This window comes from Dromiciops gliroides, chromosome 1 (assembly GCF_019393635.1).
Source record: "Dromiciops gliroides isolate mDroGli1 chromosome 1, mDroGli1.pri, whole genome shotgun sequence".
In the NCBI taxonomy this organism is placed as follows: Eukaryota; Metazoa; Chordata; class Mammalia; order Microbiotheria; family Microbiotheriidae; genus Dromiciops; species Dromiciops gliroides.
The window spans coordinates 667790699-667809088 of record NC_057861.1 but is presented as its reverse complement, the minus strand read 5'-3'; the positions used below and the strand labels follow the sequence as shown (position 1 = coordinate 667809088).

At 33.9% G+C, this 18390-nt stretch overlaps 1 protein-coding gene across 4 annotated transcripts in view; it reads right to left on the bottom strand.

The window, feature by feature from the left end:
- The window catches only part of SMARCC1 (SWI/SNF related, matrix associated, actin dependent regulator of chromatin subfamily c member 1), a 173503-nt gene that overhangs the window by 93409 nt on the left and 61704 nt on the right, over positions 1–18390 (bottom strand). For all 4 annotated transcript variants that reach the window (XM_043963478.1, XM_043963485.1, XM_043963471.1 and 1 more), the window contains exons 9-14: positions 10363–10488; positions 9300–9421; positions 7538–7662; positions 6575–6634; positions 5097–5134; positions 1599–1720 (exon numbers count right to left, since the gene is read on the bottom strand). In XM_043963478.1, coding sequence (XP_043819413.1) covers positions 1599–1720; positions 5097–5134; positions 6575–6634; positions 7538–7662; positions 9300–9421; positions 10363–10488 — 593 coding nt within the window. The remainder of the gene's footprint in view (positions 1–1598; positions 1721–5096; positions 5135–6574; positions 6635–7537; positions 7663–9299; positions 9422–10362; positions 10489–18390) is intronic.

The following is an 18390-nucleotide window of genomic DNA, read 5'->3' as shown; positions in this document are numbered from 1 at the left end:
ACTTTTACAATCCCTACTGTTCCTTACATATTTAATCTATTTGACTGATCTAGTTTTCCGGGTTTTTATCCAGTACCAAATAGATGACAATAATTTTCTTATACAGTTTGAGAACTTGTAATGCTATGCCCTTTGTTGAAATTGTTGGTTCTAGACCTTTTGGTTTTGCAAATGAATTTTGTCTAGTTATATAGTGTGTGCCTATAGTAATCAGAATACATAATATTACTTGTAAACTAATTTAGGCAGTACTATCATTATTATATTATCACAGGCAAAAAATGAGCAGAGAATCTCTCAATGATTAAGGAATTGCTCTTTTTCTCCAATAAAGTACACATTATATTTATATAAATCTGCAACATATCATGGTAGACTAAATCTCTGATATTTTGCATACTTTGTAATTATAAAATTTTTAAAAGAATGTAATCAAGTATCTTTCACAACTATAAATTCTTAATTATATAAGAGATAAATATGATAAAAGCAAATTTGTACTGCACAAAACTCAATAGCTTTTGAAATAAAATCAATGAAGAATTATAAATTAATCAACAGTTAGAAAAAATATTTACATAAATTTCATCACTAAATGTCAGAACTGACAAAAGACTGACATTAATAGTACTCCTCAAATAGGAAACATTTTCAAAAATTTATAAATGGTGAATGTTTATAAAATTTAAAACAACTCTGAAGTTTTAACTCATACAAGCTAAGTAGCAGCAATGACAAAATATGGGAAAAGCGAAGACTGGAGGGTTATGGGAAGTCAGGTAAACTAATTTGTGGTAGAGATATGAAATAGTCAACTATTGTGCATAACAAATTTGAATTATAAAAAAAAATGATTAATCTGTTCAAACACTGTGACCCAATGATTTAAAACTGCGCATATATTTAAGGAAGTAAAAAAGATACAAAAGGTCAAGTTGCAGCAAAATATTCATAAAACTAATTGTATTAACAGCCAAAAACCAGAAAAAAAAATACCCATCAATAGAAAATGACTGAACAAATAATGGTATATGAATGCAGAGGAAAGTTATTTCAAGTGAGAAATTATAATGAGGAATTAAACTTTTATACAGATGAGGAATAAAATCAAAAGAAGTAAAAGAACAATACACATGTCTACAAAAAGTAAATAAAAATGGATTAATAAGTTAAAAAAAATTAACAAAAATTGTGAAAAGAGGTAACAAAACATTCTACACCTATATCCTTTCAATAAACAACGTAGGTAATTACAATATGGAGAATGTGACATAAACGGTCAAGTGAGGTCACTACTAAATGTTTTATCTTCATCTGACTTTGTCCTAGGGAGGAAATCAATCTGAAGGATAGAAAAGTACTGAAATGAAAAAGGGAAGTAAGAAAATGCATTTTTAAAAGGAATGAGAAAATACAACAATCTCCAAAGATAAGCATCAGTTTTAAATCACCACATTCCCACAATTCAGTGTGTCAGACGCTAATACTCATAAAGGGCTGTAGAACAAAATGAGCACTTATTAAACACAAACTTTGTGTATGCCATTAAAGTCCTACAAAGAATGTACTTACACCAAAGAATTGAGTTCTGTGCTTACCAGTTATAATCAAACCATGATGCATAGCTCGGAATGATAATATGATTTGTCTGCTCTGTTACATTATCTTCACCTGGGTCAATTGATCGACTTTGATCACCTTTACTGGGATCCTCATCTTCCTAGTTGAAAGGAAAGTCAGGATTCAAAGATAAGAGTAGGTATATAATTATAGAGAGGGTTTTAGATCTATAGCAAAAGACAAATCTCACAATAGATTTTCCTCTACACTTTAGCATAGACAAAATAAAGGAAAATTTTAGTTATCTAAGTTTAATTAGCCTTAGGTCACCAGCTTATATAAAAATAGAAATCTTTACCAAAATAAATGAAAAAATTCATGTTTTCCCATTTGAGCAAGGTTTGTATTTGAAAATCTGCTTAGCAACACTTGTTACCGTAACTAATAATCTCAAAAGAAATGTTAATATGATACTGAAAATGGTGCACTAATACAATAAATACACTAAGACAATAAATGAACTATTTGGGATAAGGATAAAAACTAAAGAAGTTTTTCAATAAAAAAAAAACTGAAAGAATGTAGACATAATTTTACCAAAGTAAATCATATACTCTGTTCCTAATGATATCTGACACGAGTCACATTATTTTACCGAAAACAATATTTGGGTTTAGGCTGGAAAAACAAATAATGTTATTTCCCTTGAGCTTCCACAACTTTTTCCTCCAGATGAAATGTTATTATTTTGATTGGTTCTATAAAGTAAATCCTTACTAGCTTTACTCAGTAAATTCACGGAGTTTTATCAATTTTATTATTTATACTGACGTAATCCAACCATGTACAGTAAATATTGCCCTCTCCTTTGTTTTAAAACTATTATTTAATAAATCTTATGTGTGTTTGATAGCTTGAATACCAGATATTTTATAGTTAATTTTAATGGGATTTCTCTATGATATACTCTTCGATTTTTCATGCTACAAAGGAACACTATTAATATTTGTAGATTTATTCTATATTATTCTACTTTACTAAAGCTACTAATGACTTCTATAAATTACCATTAGTTTCCCTGGAACTTCATAAAAAAACCTCTGTGATATATAAAGATAAGAAAATAATTTGGTCTCTGTATGCTTATTTTTTTCTCTTTGCTCTTACACTGGCTTTTCTAGAACTATGCCAAATAACAGTGGGAAAAGAAATCAACTTTGCTGTCCTTTATTAGGAAACACCAAAATTTACACAAGGTAAGCAATAAATTTTGAACTTGAATGTAAACCCGCAAAAGCCTATAAAAAGCTTACTAGGCTTCTAGCATAAATTATTAAAGGTTAAAGGCTTTTTATGCTATTAATATTTATTTTTTTAAAAAGAGTAATTACACCATTCCCTAATGTTAAAAGATCCTTATAACTCTAGCATGCATACAACTTGGTAACAGTCAATAATTTTGGTTTATAGTGCTATATTCTCTTGCTAGTAATTTTGAAACCTTATACCAACATTGTATTGATCCATGTTAAGGTTTAACTATTAGAATAAAAAATAGGTTCTGATAATTACTAGTACTGTCAATTGACCATATCCATTTTTTCATTGATACTTTAATTTCCCTTTTATTTAGTGTTTAATTAAAGTTTGATTTCTTAAAAAAACAGCTTTGATTTCTAGCGTTTTGGATTCCATTTTATGTATTTCTTCTTTATTTTTCAATGCTTTTTTTTGGGTCTTTTCATTTTTCTAACTCTGTAAACTTGGCTACCAGTTCATTATTCCTCTCTATTTTTGCTAATTCCCCCCCCCTTTTTGCTTGGGGCAACGAGGGTTATGTGACTTGCCCAGGGTCACACAGCTAGTAAATGTCAAGTACCCGAAGTCAGATATGAACCCAGGTATTCCTGAATCCAGGGCCAGTGCTTTATCCTCTGTGCCACCTAGCTGCTCCCTAGTTTTGCTAATTTATTTCTGATGACCCCTTTATTATTCAGAATGTCAGCAGTCTCTACCAAAGGAAGAAACCTAACCCAAAAGAAAAGATAAAGAAATTAATTTCCCTCTTTACCTTAGAAAGATGAGAGAATAAAGGGACAGATTATTACATAGGTTGTCAGATATGGTTGCTGTGTTAGTTTTTCCTAGCTGTTTTTCTTTGTTACAAAGAAAGATTGCAGGGGTTCTGGGCAGGTATGAATAGAAGGGGCTCAACAGATGGATATATACAGAAATGACAGTGATATAAAAGTAAAAGATAACAACAAAATTGAAATTTACATTTAAAAAGAAGTCTCAAAGGATACTGATACATGGATTAAGATCAGAGTTTGAAAAAGCTAGATTTCAGTCTCAAATATTACCGATTAAGAAAACAAAAATGATGAGTGGGATTAATGCAGAGACAGTCTTAACAGACTATGACATGAATAATAAATGTGTATTACTCCCCAAAACATAAGAGAAATACTTTAGGTACACTTCAAAAAGCAATCTGATTGGTTAAGAGATAGAAGTTTTACTTGAATCTTCAAATTACTATACAGTCAGTAGAAGAAGGTTCATTTGTCTTACTGTGAATGAATTATCTTATGAGATACAACGAATGACAAAAATATCAATTTTTTTAAAATTAATAGCTAAAGTGTAGGTTCAATTGATAATAACTAAAATGTACATATAATGATTACAAAGTATCAGGAACTATGCTAAGAGGGAAGTCAAGGCAAAAAGCAAAAAAGAGAAGTTCAGATGACAGCAAAACCATTTCTTTAAAAGAAAAAAGTATTAGAAACATTATAAAAAATGAAAGAAAAAAGTATTTTCTATTTTTTTTAAGGGAACCAATGTTTAAACACTGTACTGTACTGTTAAGAATCAAAATAACAAATCTTATTCTATAAGTAAAATAAATGTCTAAAACAGGGTTTTGTAACCTGGAATTTACAAAGCCCTAAGGGATTTTATGGATAGATTTCGGGGGGCCCACAAATGTGGACAGAAAGATAGATACACCTTAATTTTCACGAACTTCCAAGTGAAACATAACATTTTAATTACTTATGAATGGAAGTGAAAAGTATTAGTCTAAGAAGGGTTTCAAAGGCTTCACTAGGTTACCAAAGTGTCTATGAAACAAAACAGGCTAAAAGAAGTGCAAAAAATACCGGAGGAAAAAAATTTGGCTGCTAAGAAATGACCTATTAACAGAATTCTAAGCAAAGGACATCCAGAGCTCATTAAAATCCTAAGCAAAATGACATTCAATATATATGTGTGTGTGTGTGTGTGTGAAATTTCTACTATAACATCTGTGCTAATAGTCTAATTTTTAACACAATTATTTTTTGAAATAGTGAAGCAATCTAAAAATTTGGAACTTTTTTCATACAATGAAGTAAAGAATTTCATACTCTCACCAAGAACAGAAGGAATTGAAAAAAAGAGAACAGGAGTAAAAAATTTACTTTGAAAGGCCTTCTTAATACACTGGAAGGCTATTTTTGACGTCAATTAACAAAAAAAGTTAATATTACCTTTCCTCCTGTTGTCACTGTTTCTTCATCCTGTTCATCTGAAAGACCAAATCATGTAATAAATTTAGTATTATAAATGCTGTCTTACTCTGTTCTAAGTTTTAAATTATAAGTACACTTAAATGGATATGATTTTAATAATAAATGCTTTTTGACTTTATATGTAATAGAAAAGAAAAAAAGAATGTTACTATCCATTTAATCAAACTTACAGAAAAAAATAGAAGTGTAGAAATAAGCCAAAACAGAAGGCATAGATAATGAAAATAGCTCAACGAGAGGTAATTTATACTCAATTACTAGTTCAACTAGTGCCTTAGCTCAAGGCCTGTTAATATGAAGAGAGCTGTTCAAGATTGCCATCTCCAGGGCAGCTAGGTGATGCAGTGGATAACGCACCGGCCCTGGATTCAGGAGTACCTGAGTTCAATTCCAACCTCAGACACTTGACACTTACTAGATGTGTGACCATGGGCAAGTCATTTAACCCTCACTGCCCCGCCAGAAAAACAAAACAAAACAAAAAAGTCACTGGTAAAAGTTATCTTTTATATATTTTTTGACAAAAATTGGACTTTAAGCTATTATAAGTAAACCATAGAAATGAAGCTCATCACTCTATCCATAAATATTTGATTTAGATGTTAATGGAGACCTCAATTATAATGGAAACCACTGTATAAGAGAAAAATCTAAGAGGAAAAAATGAATATCAGCTATCTATAAAAATGGGAAGGGCTGTCATGTGTTAGAAGGAATCAACTAATTAAGTGCCCCATTAAGATGGTAAAATTAGAATTGATGAATGGAATCAAAATGAAGGCTTCCTTATAAATGTCACTGTGAGGGCCAAGGTCTCAATAAGAATGCACTATTTCACAAACTAATGAAATTCACAGGTTTCCACAAAGCTTTACTACTCCTTGAGAAAAAAAACTCAGGGCTGAAACAGTCAGCTTGTGACTGATGAAATGATAACTCTGCTATTTCAAAAAACTCTAGAATTAGATTTTATGCTTTTCAAAAATGATTTCAGCACTCAATTTTAATTATATTTATTAAAAGCCATTTAACAGTTCAAAATCAAATCTATGAGCAACAGCAGATATTTTAGTATGTAACATATTTAATACGTAACAAAAGCTAGCATTTATATGAGCTTTAACATACTTTCCAGATATTCCCTTATGATCCTCACACAAACCCTATCAGGCAGGAGCTATTGTTATTTCTATTTAATAGCTGAGGACACCAAGGCTAGGGAGAGGTTAAGTGACTTGCCCAGGTTCACACAGCTACTAAGTATCTGAGGCTGGATTTAAATTCAGGTCTTTCTAACTCCAGACCCAGCATTCATCCCCTATACCACCTAGCTGCCTATGCACCCAAAGGGCATATTAAAATACATTCCAGAGATATTATAGAAGAACATAATTTAAACAAGAGTGCAAGCTATATTTCTCTGTTTTTCTTTTTACCTAGATCTGCTACTGTTCCTCCTTTAACTGGTGTATTTTCACTGTCTTTCTTTGGGTTCACTGTAAGACAAAAGGAAAGATTACAATAATAAATTATCACCTATCTAGTCAAATATATAAATGCTGTCTTGCCCAAGAGTACTTAAGACATCTCAAGAACAATGGCTGTTTCTTTTTTTAATCTTTGTATCCCCAGCCCCAAAACACTGTAGAAGGCAAATAAGAACTTGCCGAATAACTGATTTTCTATTTTTCCTGGTATCTTTGATTATGTTAACTTATTATTTCAATTTCCTGGAGAATGATCAAAGTAAATCCATTTCTATCCTTCCGCTTTCAACACTCATAACATGAAGAGCTGCTTCATGGACTATATTTCAAAAAGCTATAGGATAGATGATCATAATAGGTTAGTCAATATAAGCTAATAAAGCTCTAACATTTCCTATGATTCATTTTGCTAATGTTAAATATAAGCATATTAAAATTTTTAGTTTCTAATTCTTTAGGAAATAATTTTTTCAATATATAGTGTATAACTCTGTCCCTGAATCCATCCTTCCAAACAATAAAACATGATGCAATTAAGCTATTAGAAGCAAACCGCTAAATTGTGATATGCTATTTCCCTTTCTGTAGAAGGATTGAGAATTTACTTTTTCTCATACCAATACCTCAAAAGATCCAATTTTGCTAAGTGCCTTAAAGAAAAAAGAATTCACTTTTAGTATTTTTATCAGTTCTAAAAGAGGAGATTGTTAGAACTCAGATTTTATTAGTTAGTCTACATTACAATGAACAGAACATAACCATTACCATGCTTCAAAAAATATGACTTTCAATACTGAGCCTTGCAGAAATGTTCTGGGTTTGTAAAATATAGTATATCAAAATGAACTTTGTGACACAGATGACTCAAATTATTTCTGCTAATACAAAAATTGGAGTTAAAGGGATAAATACCATTTTTAGGAAGTACCACTTCTTCTATATTAGGTACAGGTGTTGGGTCTTCCATATCCTTAGTGAGATCTTCTTGTTCATCCTCTTCTTTCTGACCTCGCCTCTTCCCATACAGACTAGCTTGTCTAAAATAGATTACATGCAAACATGACTAAATATTTTTCTAGTTAGACTAAATGGCTTTTAGTGCTACATATAACAATAAAGAAATATCAATAATTTATAGAAAAATGTCTCTTAATGATCAGTCCATCAAGCAGCAAACCTAGAGAAGAACATTCAAGAAGTTACTGGTGCAAGTGTCTGAATTTCCAGATATTGTACCTAAACAGAGGCCTATAACTTAAAAATGAACACAGTGCCTTCTCTGACCTGAATCCACACTGACACACAAAAGCATAGATAATAAGACTATTCCTGAATATATGTTGGTCTTCCTCCCCTTCCTTCACAAGCTGCGGTATATTACGGATGTGGAATATCATCTACACTGTCAGCATAGTCCAAATGTTGGATTGTTTTGATGAATCACTCTTTTTCTTCTTTTTAAAAATGTTGTTTGAAGAGATGGTTTGCTAGGCAGGGCAAACGGAGCTATACTTGCAAATGAATGTGATATAGAGGGGGGAAAGTTGGCTTACTTATACATATCATTACAAGTAATAAGACATGAATAGTAGAAACATTTAGTATTACACTCTGATAAGAGATGGCAATTCTGACTACTCAATAATTATTTTGGGGGCCACGGAACCTAGTTTTCCACGTTGAAGTTGTTCAGTCATATTTCTAATTTAAAGTCCTTCAATCACATCAAAATGATAAATGTCAAATGAGTGGGAGAGAAAATACATGATATGAAGGTCAAGGAACAGGAAGATCACCTTGGGCTGTGGCGGTCAAGGAAGGCCTCATGAAGAAGGCAGGATTTGACCAGTGCCTATGAGAAACAGGGTGGTGGATTAGCAAGAGTACTAGAATATACATCAGCAGACCTGGATTCTGGATTTATCTCTGCCACAAGCTAGCTAGGTGACCCTGGACAATTCATTTATCTTTGGGGCTCTGTCTCCTTCAGTGGTCAAATAAAGAGTTAGACTACATCATATTTAAGGACCTTTTCCATCTGTAAAATTATGATTCTATTCAAGAAGTGTGATGAAAGCAAAGCCCTTTGGGGAGGGCTGTTCTAGAAACATTAACAGGATAGTTTAGTTACAGAGGAAAGCCTGCATAGGTGAATGACCAAACATAATGGTGAAAATAATGTCTTGATCACTTACGTTATTTTTTCAGTAATCAAACATATTAGCCTTTTTCAAAAGGAATCAAATATGTCAAGTATCCTGTTCTTGCTGAGAATAAACAGAAAATCACTGGAAAGATATAGCAAATGATACACATTCTGGATTAAGTAATACTTTTGTAAAAAAGAGTATAAAGGACAGAATTTGCAACTACAGGCTTTCTTCTTTCTTGGGTATGACTTCTCAAATATGTGGCCATGTGGAAATCAAAGGATAGAATCTACCATGGTGAATCACAAAGTCGAATTCTATATGTACAAACTTGATTATAAAAGTATGATAATTTTTAGGTACTTTCCCCAAACTGGTTAAGTGTACACACAACAGGATTTCCAAACACAAAAAACACAACTCATTTTGATACTCTCAAGCAAAAAAAAAAAAAAAAAATCTAAAGACGTGACAATCCTTTGGAATTCCTCATACTGTCATTTTACCTGTCTACCAATTCTTACCCTTTCTTTCCAGTCTTTTTCCTTGATTCAGCAGGAGTAGGAGGTGGAGGAGAAGGCGAATGTTTTCTCTTTCTTGTACTTGCTGCTGCTTTCCTATCTCTTCTCTCGGGACTACGGACAGGCTAAAAGGAATAAAAAGGTCAATCAATAGTAGCAGCATTTCAACAAAGGGATGCTGAATTCTAGGGAGAGAAGGCCTGTTCACATCTGAATTTTTGCACCTTTGAACGGCCCTGCATAATATGGCTGCAATTGTAGCACCATTGTTGTTCTATGTTGAGGCAATCCAAATACCACTGATTATAATGAAGATGAAGTGTGAAATACACTATATTTGAAAGGACAAAATTAGAGTTATAGGGTTATCTCTAATGGGATACGGAATTAAAAAATGTGGGAAGAAATAGAGTCAAATGCCTCTTAGTGGAAAATGAAATATTAAACACAACTTAAGTTTTATACAAAGGTAATATATATTTTAGCACACTTTTCATGAAGGAATAAAAAGGTGAAGAAAATAATGAATACTTGAAATGTTTTAATAGCATGCCTCTGAATTAGAAATGTCAAAAGAATTTTCAGAAAACATAAAAGAGCATTCATTCATTGATTAAGTATGAAATGGATAGATAAAACAAGTTTTTCAGCACAAATCCTGGCATTAATTCAGTCGTGTTTTCCCCACAATTTCACATTTTCAGTCATCAGTTTCTTATAAGTCACTTACATGACAACATTATAAAAAAGTGAATATTATAATTCATGAATGGAATGTCTTAACTGTGAGACAACTATTATTAAACACAGTTTACCAGTAAAGATTGTACCAACCTTAAGACTGCTAGACGGGTTTTATTTTTCTCTATACTATACTATTAGTATGCCAACTCTTTAACACAAAAATTTTCTGTTAAATTCAGAGGTAATTTGAATATACCAAATGAAACCAATTAACTTCAAAATGCAAACATCAACAAATACACTGATCAAAGACAAGGTCACATTATACATGTTACCTGAAATATCAAGAGCAAAAAAAAGGGCAAAGAATCCTTAAAGGTACCTCTTCATTCTTTGTTGAGATGCGCTGACGAAAACTAACTGGTTTCTTATTCTCATCTACCTCATAATCTTCTTCATTCATCCATTCATTGAAAACATCAGTGTCTAAAATCCATTTTGCGTGAACCTAAAAAACAAATCCCACAGTTGGCATCTACACAAATAATACTGGCAAACCCAATATACGACATGAATTCTAGAGTCAACAATTCAGCTTACTATATTAGAAATGTCTAGGATCCAAAACAATTCCTAAGGACTCATGATGGAAAATGCTTTAAACATGCAAAGAAAAGAACAGTGGAATCTGAATGCAGATAGAACCATACAATTTCTACTTTTTTTTTTTTTGAGGTTTTTCCTCTTTTGTTCTGATTCTTCTTTTACAACATGACCAATGCAGAAATACTTTTTTTAAATTTTTTTTTTACTACTCTCTCCCAGAATCTGCCCTTCCCTCCTTCCCCTCCCCCCCCTTATCTCCCTCCCCTCCCTCAGGGCAAAATATATTACTATACCCACTTGAGTATGTATGTTAGTCCTTCTTTGAGTCAATTCTGATGATATTAAGGTTCAATCACTCCCCAATTCCTTCCCCCTCTTCCCCTCCCCTCCATAAGCTTTTTTCTTGTTTCCTTCATATGAACAACCTCTCCCCAGACCATCTCTCCCCTTCCCCCTCCCCAGTCTATTTCTCCTACACCTCAACCCTATTTTAAGGATGTCATTATGGGTTAGTTAGGTGGCACAGTGGACAATGCACCAGCCCTGGACCCAGGAGGCCCCAAGCCCAAATCCGGCCCCATACATAAGACACCCCACAAAGAACAAAACATAACTTCCCTTCGTATTCAGTTCAGACCTGTGTCCTCTGTATTATCTTCCCATATAGGAATGTTAACAGTTTGATCTTTTAATATCCCTCATGAAGTCTTTTTCCTGTTTATCTTTTTATGCTTCTCCAGGGTGTTGTATTTGAAGGTCAAATTTTCTATTCAGTTCAGGTCTTTTCATAACAAATGCCTGAAAGTCTTCTTTCTCCTTGAAGTTCCATGTTTGCCTCTGAAAGATGATGCTTAGTTTTGCTGGGTACGTGATTTTTGGCTGTAGTCCCAGTTCCTTTGCCCTCTGGAATATCATATTCCATGCCCTCCGGTCCTTTAATGTAGAAGCTGCTAGATCTTGCTTTATCCTTATTGGAGCTCCACAGTATTTAAATTCCTTTTTTCTAGCTGCTTGCAATATTTTCTCCTTGACCTGGGAGTTCTGGAATTTGGCTATAATATCCCTGGAGGTTTTCCTTTTGGGATCTCTTTCAGGAGGTGATCGGTGGATTCTTTCAATTTCTATTTTAGCTTCTGCTTCTAGAATATCAGGGCAATTTTCCCTCACAATCTCTTGGAGGATGGTGTCTAAACTCTTGTTTTGGTCATGGTTTTCAGGTAGTCCAATGATTTTCAAATTATCTCTCCTAGATTTATTTTCTAGGTCAGCTGTTTTTCCAAGGAGATATTTCACATTGCCCTCTATTTTTTCATTCAATTGGATTTGCTTTACTGTGTCTTGGTTTCTCATAACCTCACTAGTTTCCATTTGTTCAATCCTAATTCTTAGGCAATTATTTTCAGCAGACAGTTTTTTAATCTCCTTTTCCATTTGGCTTTTCAAACTGTTGACTTTTTTCTCATGACTCTCCTGCATTGCTCTCATTTCTCTTTCCATTCCTTCCTCTCTTTCTCTACATCTTCGTTCTATCTCTCCTACTTTCTCTTCAAAATCCCTTTTGAGAGCTTCCATGGCCTGAGACCAGTTCATATTTTTCTTGGAAGCTTTGGATGTTGGAGCTTTGATCCTATTATTATCTTCTTCTTCTGAGGATGTATTGTGGTCTATCTTTTCCCCAAAGAAGTTTTCGATGGTCTTCTGCTTTCTCTGCCTACTCATCCTGGCTTACTGTTTCTTGGCTTTTTACTCCTTAAAATGTAGTGCTGCTTCCCGGACACACCGTTGGTGCTACAGCGTGGCCCAGGGGGTGATTGGGCTTCTTCTCAGCCTGCCTGGCTTGTGAGTAATCACAGCCGCTTTCTCTTTGACCCGGAAACAGAAGTCTGATTGAACTCTGATTCTCTATGGTCGGAAGCTTGACGTGCTTTTACCCCTCCCCCACTGGGCCACCACCACTCGATTCAGCCCACTGGTTCAGAACCAGGGCGCTTTGCCCCAACTCCAGCAGATACTGCCTCCACTTCACCCCGGCCTACCTCCGAACCCCCTCACCAGTCCGTGATCGGAGCCTCAGAAGCTGCTGGTGCTGAAGACTCTGACGTGTTGGAGGCACTGTCCCTGGCTGGGTCCGGACCGCGCTGAGCTATTCAGCCTGATCAGTAGGTGATCAGAATTGCCCTCTTTTGCGGAGAAACAGTCTCACTCTGTTCTTATGTGCATTGGGCTGTTCTGGGTTTTGATTTTTACCGCATTATTTGGGTGTGAATGGACTGGTTTATCTGGAGCTTGTGGGAGTCACAGCCTCTCCTCCGCCATCTTGGCTCCGCCCCCTCAGAAATACTTTTAATGTGATTATACATATATAACATATTAGACTGCTTTCTGTCTTGGAGAAGGGGGAAGGGAAGAGAGGGAGAAAAATTTGGAACTCAAAATCTTATAAAAACGAATGTTGAAAATTAAATTACAAGTAACTGGAAAAAAATTAAATACTATTAAGATTGGAATAATAAAAGGCTAGGAAAACTGGGAAGCAAAACGCCTAGTGTTGAGCCCTTGTTTTGCTACTGACTAGTTACGATTTTAAGTCATGCAACTTGAAAAAGTCCTTTCTTTCCCTTCTAAAAGCCATAAGAAGGTTTTTACTATCAGGGTTCAAATGAGAGAAAAATGTCCAGGTAAAACTGTAAATCTGGGAAATACAAATGAAAGCGAGAATAACAATGTAGATACATGATAACTGATAGGGAAAATATCTGGTTAAAAAAAGTAACAACAATATATCAGATATGTATCTAGCAATATACTCAAAATTCTAATCCCTTGTAAAAAAAAAAATTAGAGGCAATAGAGAGGTTAGCAAAGTAACAAGAGATATTGCAAAAGTATATGCCAGTGTGAAAACCTATGACTTGACAAGGAAAGAAAAGGAGTTACAAAGGTATTTTTCCCCCACTCAACGTGTGTGTGGGGGAGGAGGGCCTTTTAAATTTTCCATTCTATTTAATTTTTTAATTCAATTTTATTTTGTTTTCAGTTCTGAATTCCCTTCCTTTCACCTCCAAACTCATTGAGAAGAAAACAAAACTGGTTACAAATTTGTGTGTGTGTATATATATAATATATATATTATATATATATATACACACACACACATATACACATACATGCATACATATATTTATATACTTATACACACACATGTAGCCATGCACAAAAAAATCCCCCTATTAGCCATATCCAACAAAGAGAAAGGGTAAAAATAAGAGAAGAAAATATACTTCGATATTAATGTGTCCATCAGCGAAGCTGAGGTAGATAGCATATTTCATCATGAGTCCCTATGAGTAGAATTATTAAGTCTTTCAAAGTTATTGTTACAATATTGCTATTACTGTATAAATTGTTCTGCTCACTTCACATTACAAAAGTAAAGAAGAAAAAAAGATAAAATCCTTATCACCAAGTACAAAACAGTCAAACCAGATAGAGGAAATAGGTGATAAGTTATTGATACAGACAAGAAAAATGGCACAGAGGCAAGATATTGTTGGAAGCAATTAATTCCCCAGTTATAAGTTACAGAAATTTTTCAACAAATTGAGAGCTTTTGATAAATTATTTGCTTCGTCTGATAATGATAATTAGCAAATAATTTCTTTCAGAAAAGAGAAAAAAAGCAATGAAATTTATTGCTATTCTAGATCTAATTCAGGTCCTCACAAGGGAAGAGCATATCTAAATAAACACCAGAGGGGGTGAGGGGGGAGATCATAAGACAAAGTTGCCACTCATTTTAGAACTGCACATAGTCGGGGCAGCTAGGTGGCGCAGTGGATGGAGCGCCGGCCCTGGAGTCAGGAGTGCCTGAGTTCGGGTCCAGCCTCAGACACTTGGCACTTGCTGGCTGTGTGACCCTGGGCAAGTCACTTAACCCCAACTGCCTCACTTAAAAAAAAAAAACAACAACAACAACAACAAAAAAAGAACTGCACATAGTTAAAGAGGGAATGCTGAAGACAATCAGATAATATAAACTTAAAGAAAACAGATTTTTAAAAGTTCAAGGAGATGATATGTAAGATCTAAGAGTCTACTGGTCTAAAATGGAAGTCTACTTGAGAAAAGAAGCAAGATGAAAATGAAATCTTGGCCATACTGATTTAGATTTCTTAAAAAGGCACCTAGAGGCAGCTATGTGGCACAGTGGATAGAGCACTGGTTCTGGATTCAGGAGGACCTGAGTTCAAATCTGGCCTCAGACACTTAACACTTACTAGCTGTGTGACCCTGGGGCAAGTCACTTAACCCCAATTGCCTCACAAAAAAAAAAAAAAAAGGCACCTAAAAATGCTGATATGGTTGCAAGTAACTCTAGGTTTAAATATGAAGGCACATTATATAAAAAGGCTTTTAAACAAACTAAATTAATTCATCCAGCATAAGGAGGGAAACTAGGGGAAAAAAATCTTTACATCAACTCTTCAAAGGGTCGCAGATACAAAATATATAAGAAAACTAATATACATATATAAAACCAAAGCCCATCCCAAAAAGAAAACTAATCAAAGTATAGCATCGGTTCTCAAAATAACAACCACAAAACTATGACAATCAGATGAAAGGATACTTCATATCACTAATAATCAAAAGCAATGCAAATCAAAACAATGGCACTTCATTTTATACCCAGCAAATTAGTAACAATAAAAGGAGGAGAACAATCAATTTTAAAAGGGTTATAGACAGGTACAGTAATGAAATTACTGGAGTAGCTGTGTGAAATCATTCTAAAAGGCAACTTGGAGTTATGCAAATAAAATAACTAAAATGTCTACATACTTTGACTCGCAGATTCTATTTAACACAAGAATGCATTTAACTCAAGAAAAGTCAATAACTAAGAGAGAAGTCTTACAACATGTTTAAACACTTAAAGCAGTTTATTCTGTGATAGCTATGAACTGGAAACAACTTGATGCCTATCAATTGAGAAATGGGTAAAAAATTATGATAAAGGAATGAAATGGAACAATAGAGTGCTGTAAAACAGAGCGAATAAGATTGATTCCTAGAGAAGATGGGATTTTAGTGGGGAACTTAAGGGAATCAAGTAGATGGAAATAAAGAGGTAGGGCACTCCAAGAGGGGTCACAGCAAGGGAAAATATCTAGAGATTAAAGTTAAGAGTGTCTTCTTCATGGAATATCAAGGAAGCCAGTGTCACTTACACAGAAATAAAGTATAAAAAAACTGAAAAGTGTAGCTGGTGGGGAGCAGGGGTCAGGGTGGAAATGTCACCTAGGTTATGAAGGACTTTGAACACCACTTATCGGATTTTGTATTTGTTAGTGGAGACAATGCATAGGTACTGGTTTATGAGTCTAATGGAATACTTACTGTGCTGTAAGAAACGATGTGCAGGCAGATTTGGGAGAAACCTGGAAGGACTTTGCCTGAACTGATACTGAGTGAGATGAGCAGAACCAGGAGAACATTGTACACACAGTATCAACATTATGTGTTAATCAATTATGAAAGATTTGATTCTTCTCAGCAATACACAAAGGTACAAGATGATTCCAAAGAACTCATCATGGAAAATACTCTCCAAATCCAGAAAAAAAAGAACTGTGGAATATGGATGCAGATTGAACCATACTATTGTTTTTGGTGCTGCTGTTTTTCTTTTTTGAGGTTTTTCCTTTTTGCTCTGATTCTTCTTTCACAGCAAGACTAATACAGAAATTTGTTTAAAGCGATTGTACATATATAACCTATATCACATTACTTGCTGGCTTAGGGAGGGGGGGGAGGGACTGGAGGGAGGGAGAAAAATTTGAAAATACAAATGTTGAAAACTATCTCTACATGTAACTGGAAAATAATAAAATACTTTTATAATTAGAAAAAGATAATGGAAACAATGAATACTCTTGCTTTTTGGGGGGGAAGGGGTGCCAATTCCAGTATTTCTCCATTAAAAATAATAACTTCATCACTTAACCCCAATTGCCTCACTAAAAAACAAAACAAACAAAAAAACACCTTCAAACTGTGAATGGCTTGACTATTCTCAACAATACAATGATCCAAGACAGTCCCAAAGGACTACTGAAGAAGCATCCTAGCCACCTCCAAAGGAAGAACTGATATTGATGGAACACAGACTGAAGCATGCTATTTTTCACTTTCTTTCATTTTTTTACATTCATATTCCTTATACAAAATGACTAATATGGTAATGTTTTACATAATTGTACATGTATAACCAATATCTGATTGATTACTGCCTCAAGGAGAGGGGAAGGGAAGAAGGGAAGGAGGGATAAAAATTGGAACTCAAAACTATAAATAAAAATGTTTATTACTTAAAAAAAATTTTTTTACATGAAAACAATGTTACATTTAATATAGAGGTTTGTTATAGCCATTGGACAGATATAACATCCTTGTTCAGTGAAATTATTCAAACTTTGGAGAACTGAACTAGTTATTGCCTAAAATAATTCAGCATTTAGAAATGGAGATGTCTTTGAACAATGTACTTTTATTTTTTTGAATTATCTTTATTATGAACTTAACTGACATCCCTGGCAGAAAACAAGTATGCAATAAACACTTTTTAATTGGAAAAAAACCCCCCAAACTTCAGAGTTATCATATACTATTTGACAGACTACAGAGAAAAACCTTTTATTCTTAAGGTTGTTAAGGATTTATTATTATTATTTTTATCATCAAAGGACTTTTCTGTATCTATTACTATCACGTGATTTCTTATTTTTGTTATCAATGTCTTATTATACTGAAGGTTTTTATAATATTTAGCCATCCTTACATTCCTGATACCAGACCTGGTCTTAGTGAATTATCTTGTAAATACATTCCTGTAGCATCTTCACTGGTACCTACATAAGACTTTCTGCAGCAATAGTCATTAGTGCTATTTATAATTTTCTTTTTCTGCATTCTCCTTAATTTCATGGAAAATGATTTAGCATTCTCTTGAAAATAAACATGCAGGGGCAGCTAGGTGGTGCAGAGGATAAAGCACGGGTCCTGGATTCAGGAGGACATGAATTCAAATCTAACCTGAGACACTGAACACTTAATAGCTGTGTGACCCTGGGCAAGTCACTTAACCCTCACTGCCCCAAAAAAACAAAAAAAAAAATAAAAATAAAAATGTGCCTAAGGACTGCTGCAGATGCACAAAACATAGTTTGGTATGTAGTGGAATTTTCTTTAATATAATTATTTTTATTGTTGCAATGTCCAGTTCTGCAATATATTATTCTCTCTACTTTTCTAAATATTTTGCTCACTTTTTCTTAATTGTTTTCTTAATGTGTTCTGTAGTAGAAAAATTTAACGTTTATGCCTTTCTTACATTTGTTTATGCATTATAATCATCTGGTTAATTTTTGGAGGAAATGCAAAATATAAATTGCATTTTTATCAAACATTGACTTTGTCGTTGCTTCTGTTTGCTGTTTCTGTTTCATGGATCTACTTTTCTATTTTATAACTACTTCTGAATAGCTTTGATGACTCTTGACTGAATGTAGTTTAATGTTTTGGCAATGCTATGCCCTCCTTGAGGTTTTACTTTTGTCATAGCTTCTCTTAAAATTGTAGATTTATTTGGGGCAGCTCGTGGCACAGTGGATAAAGAACTGCCCTTGGATTCAGAAGGATCTCAGTTCAAATCTGGCCACAGACACTTGACACTAGCTGTGTGACCTTGGGCAAGTCACTTAACCCTCATTATCCCACCAAACAAAAAAAAGAGAGAGAAAAT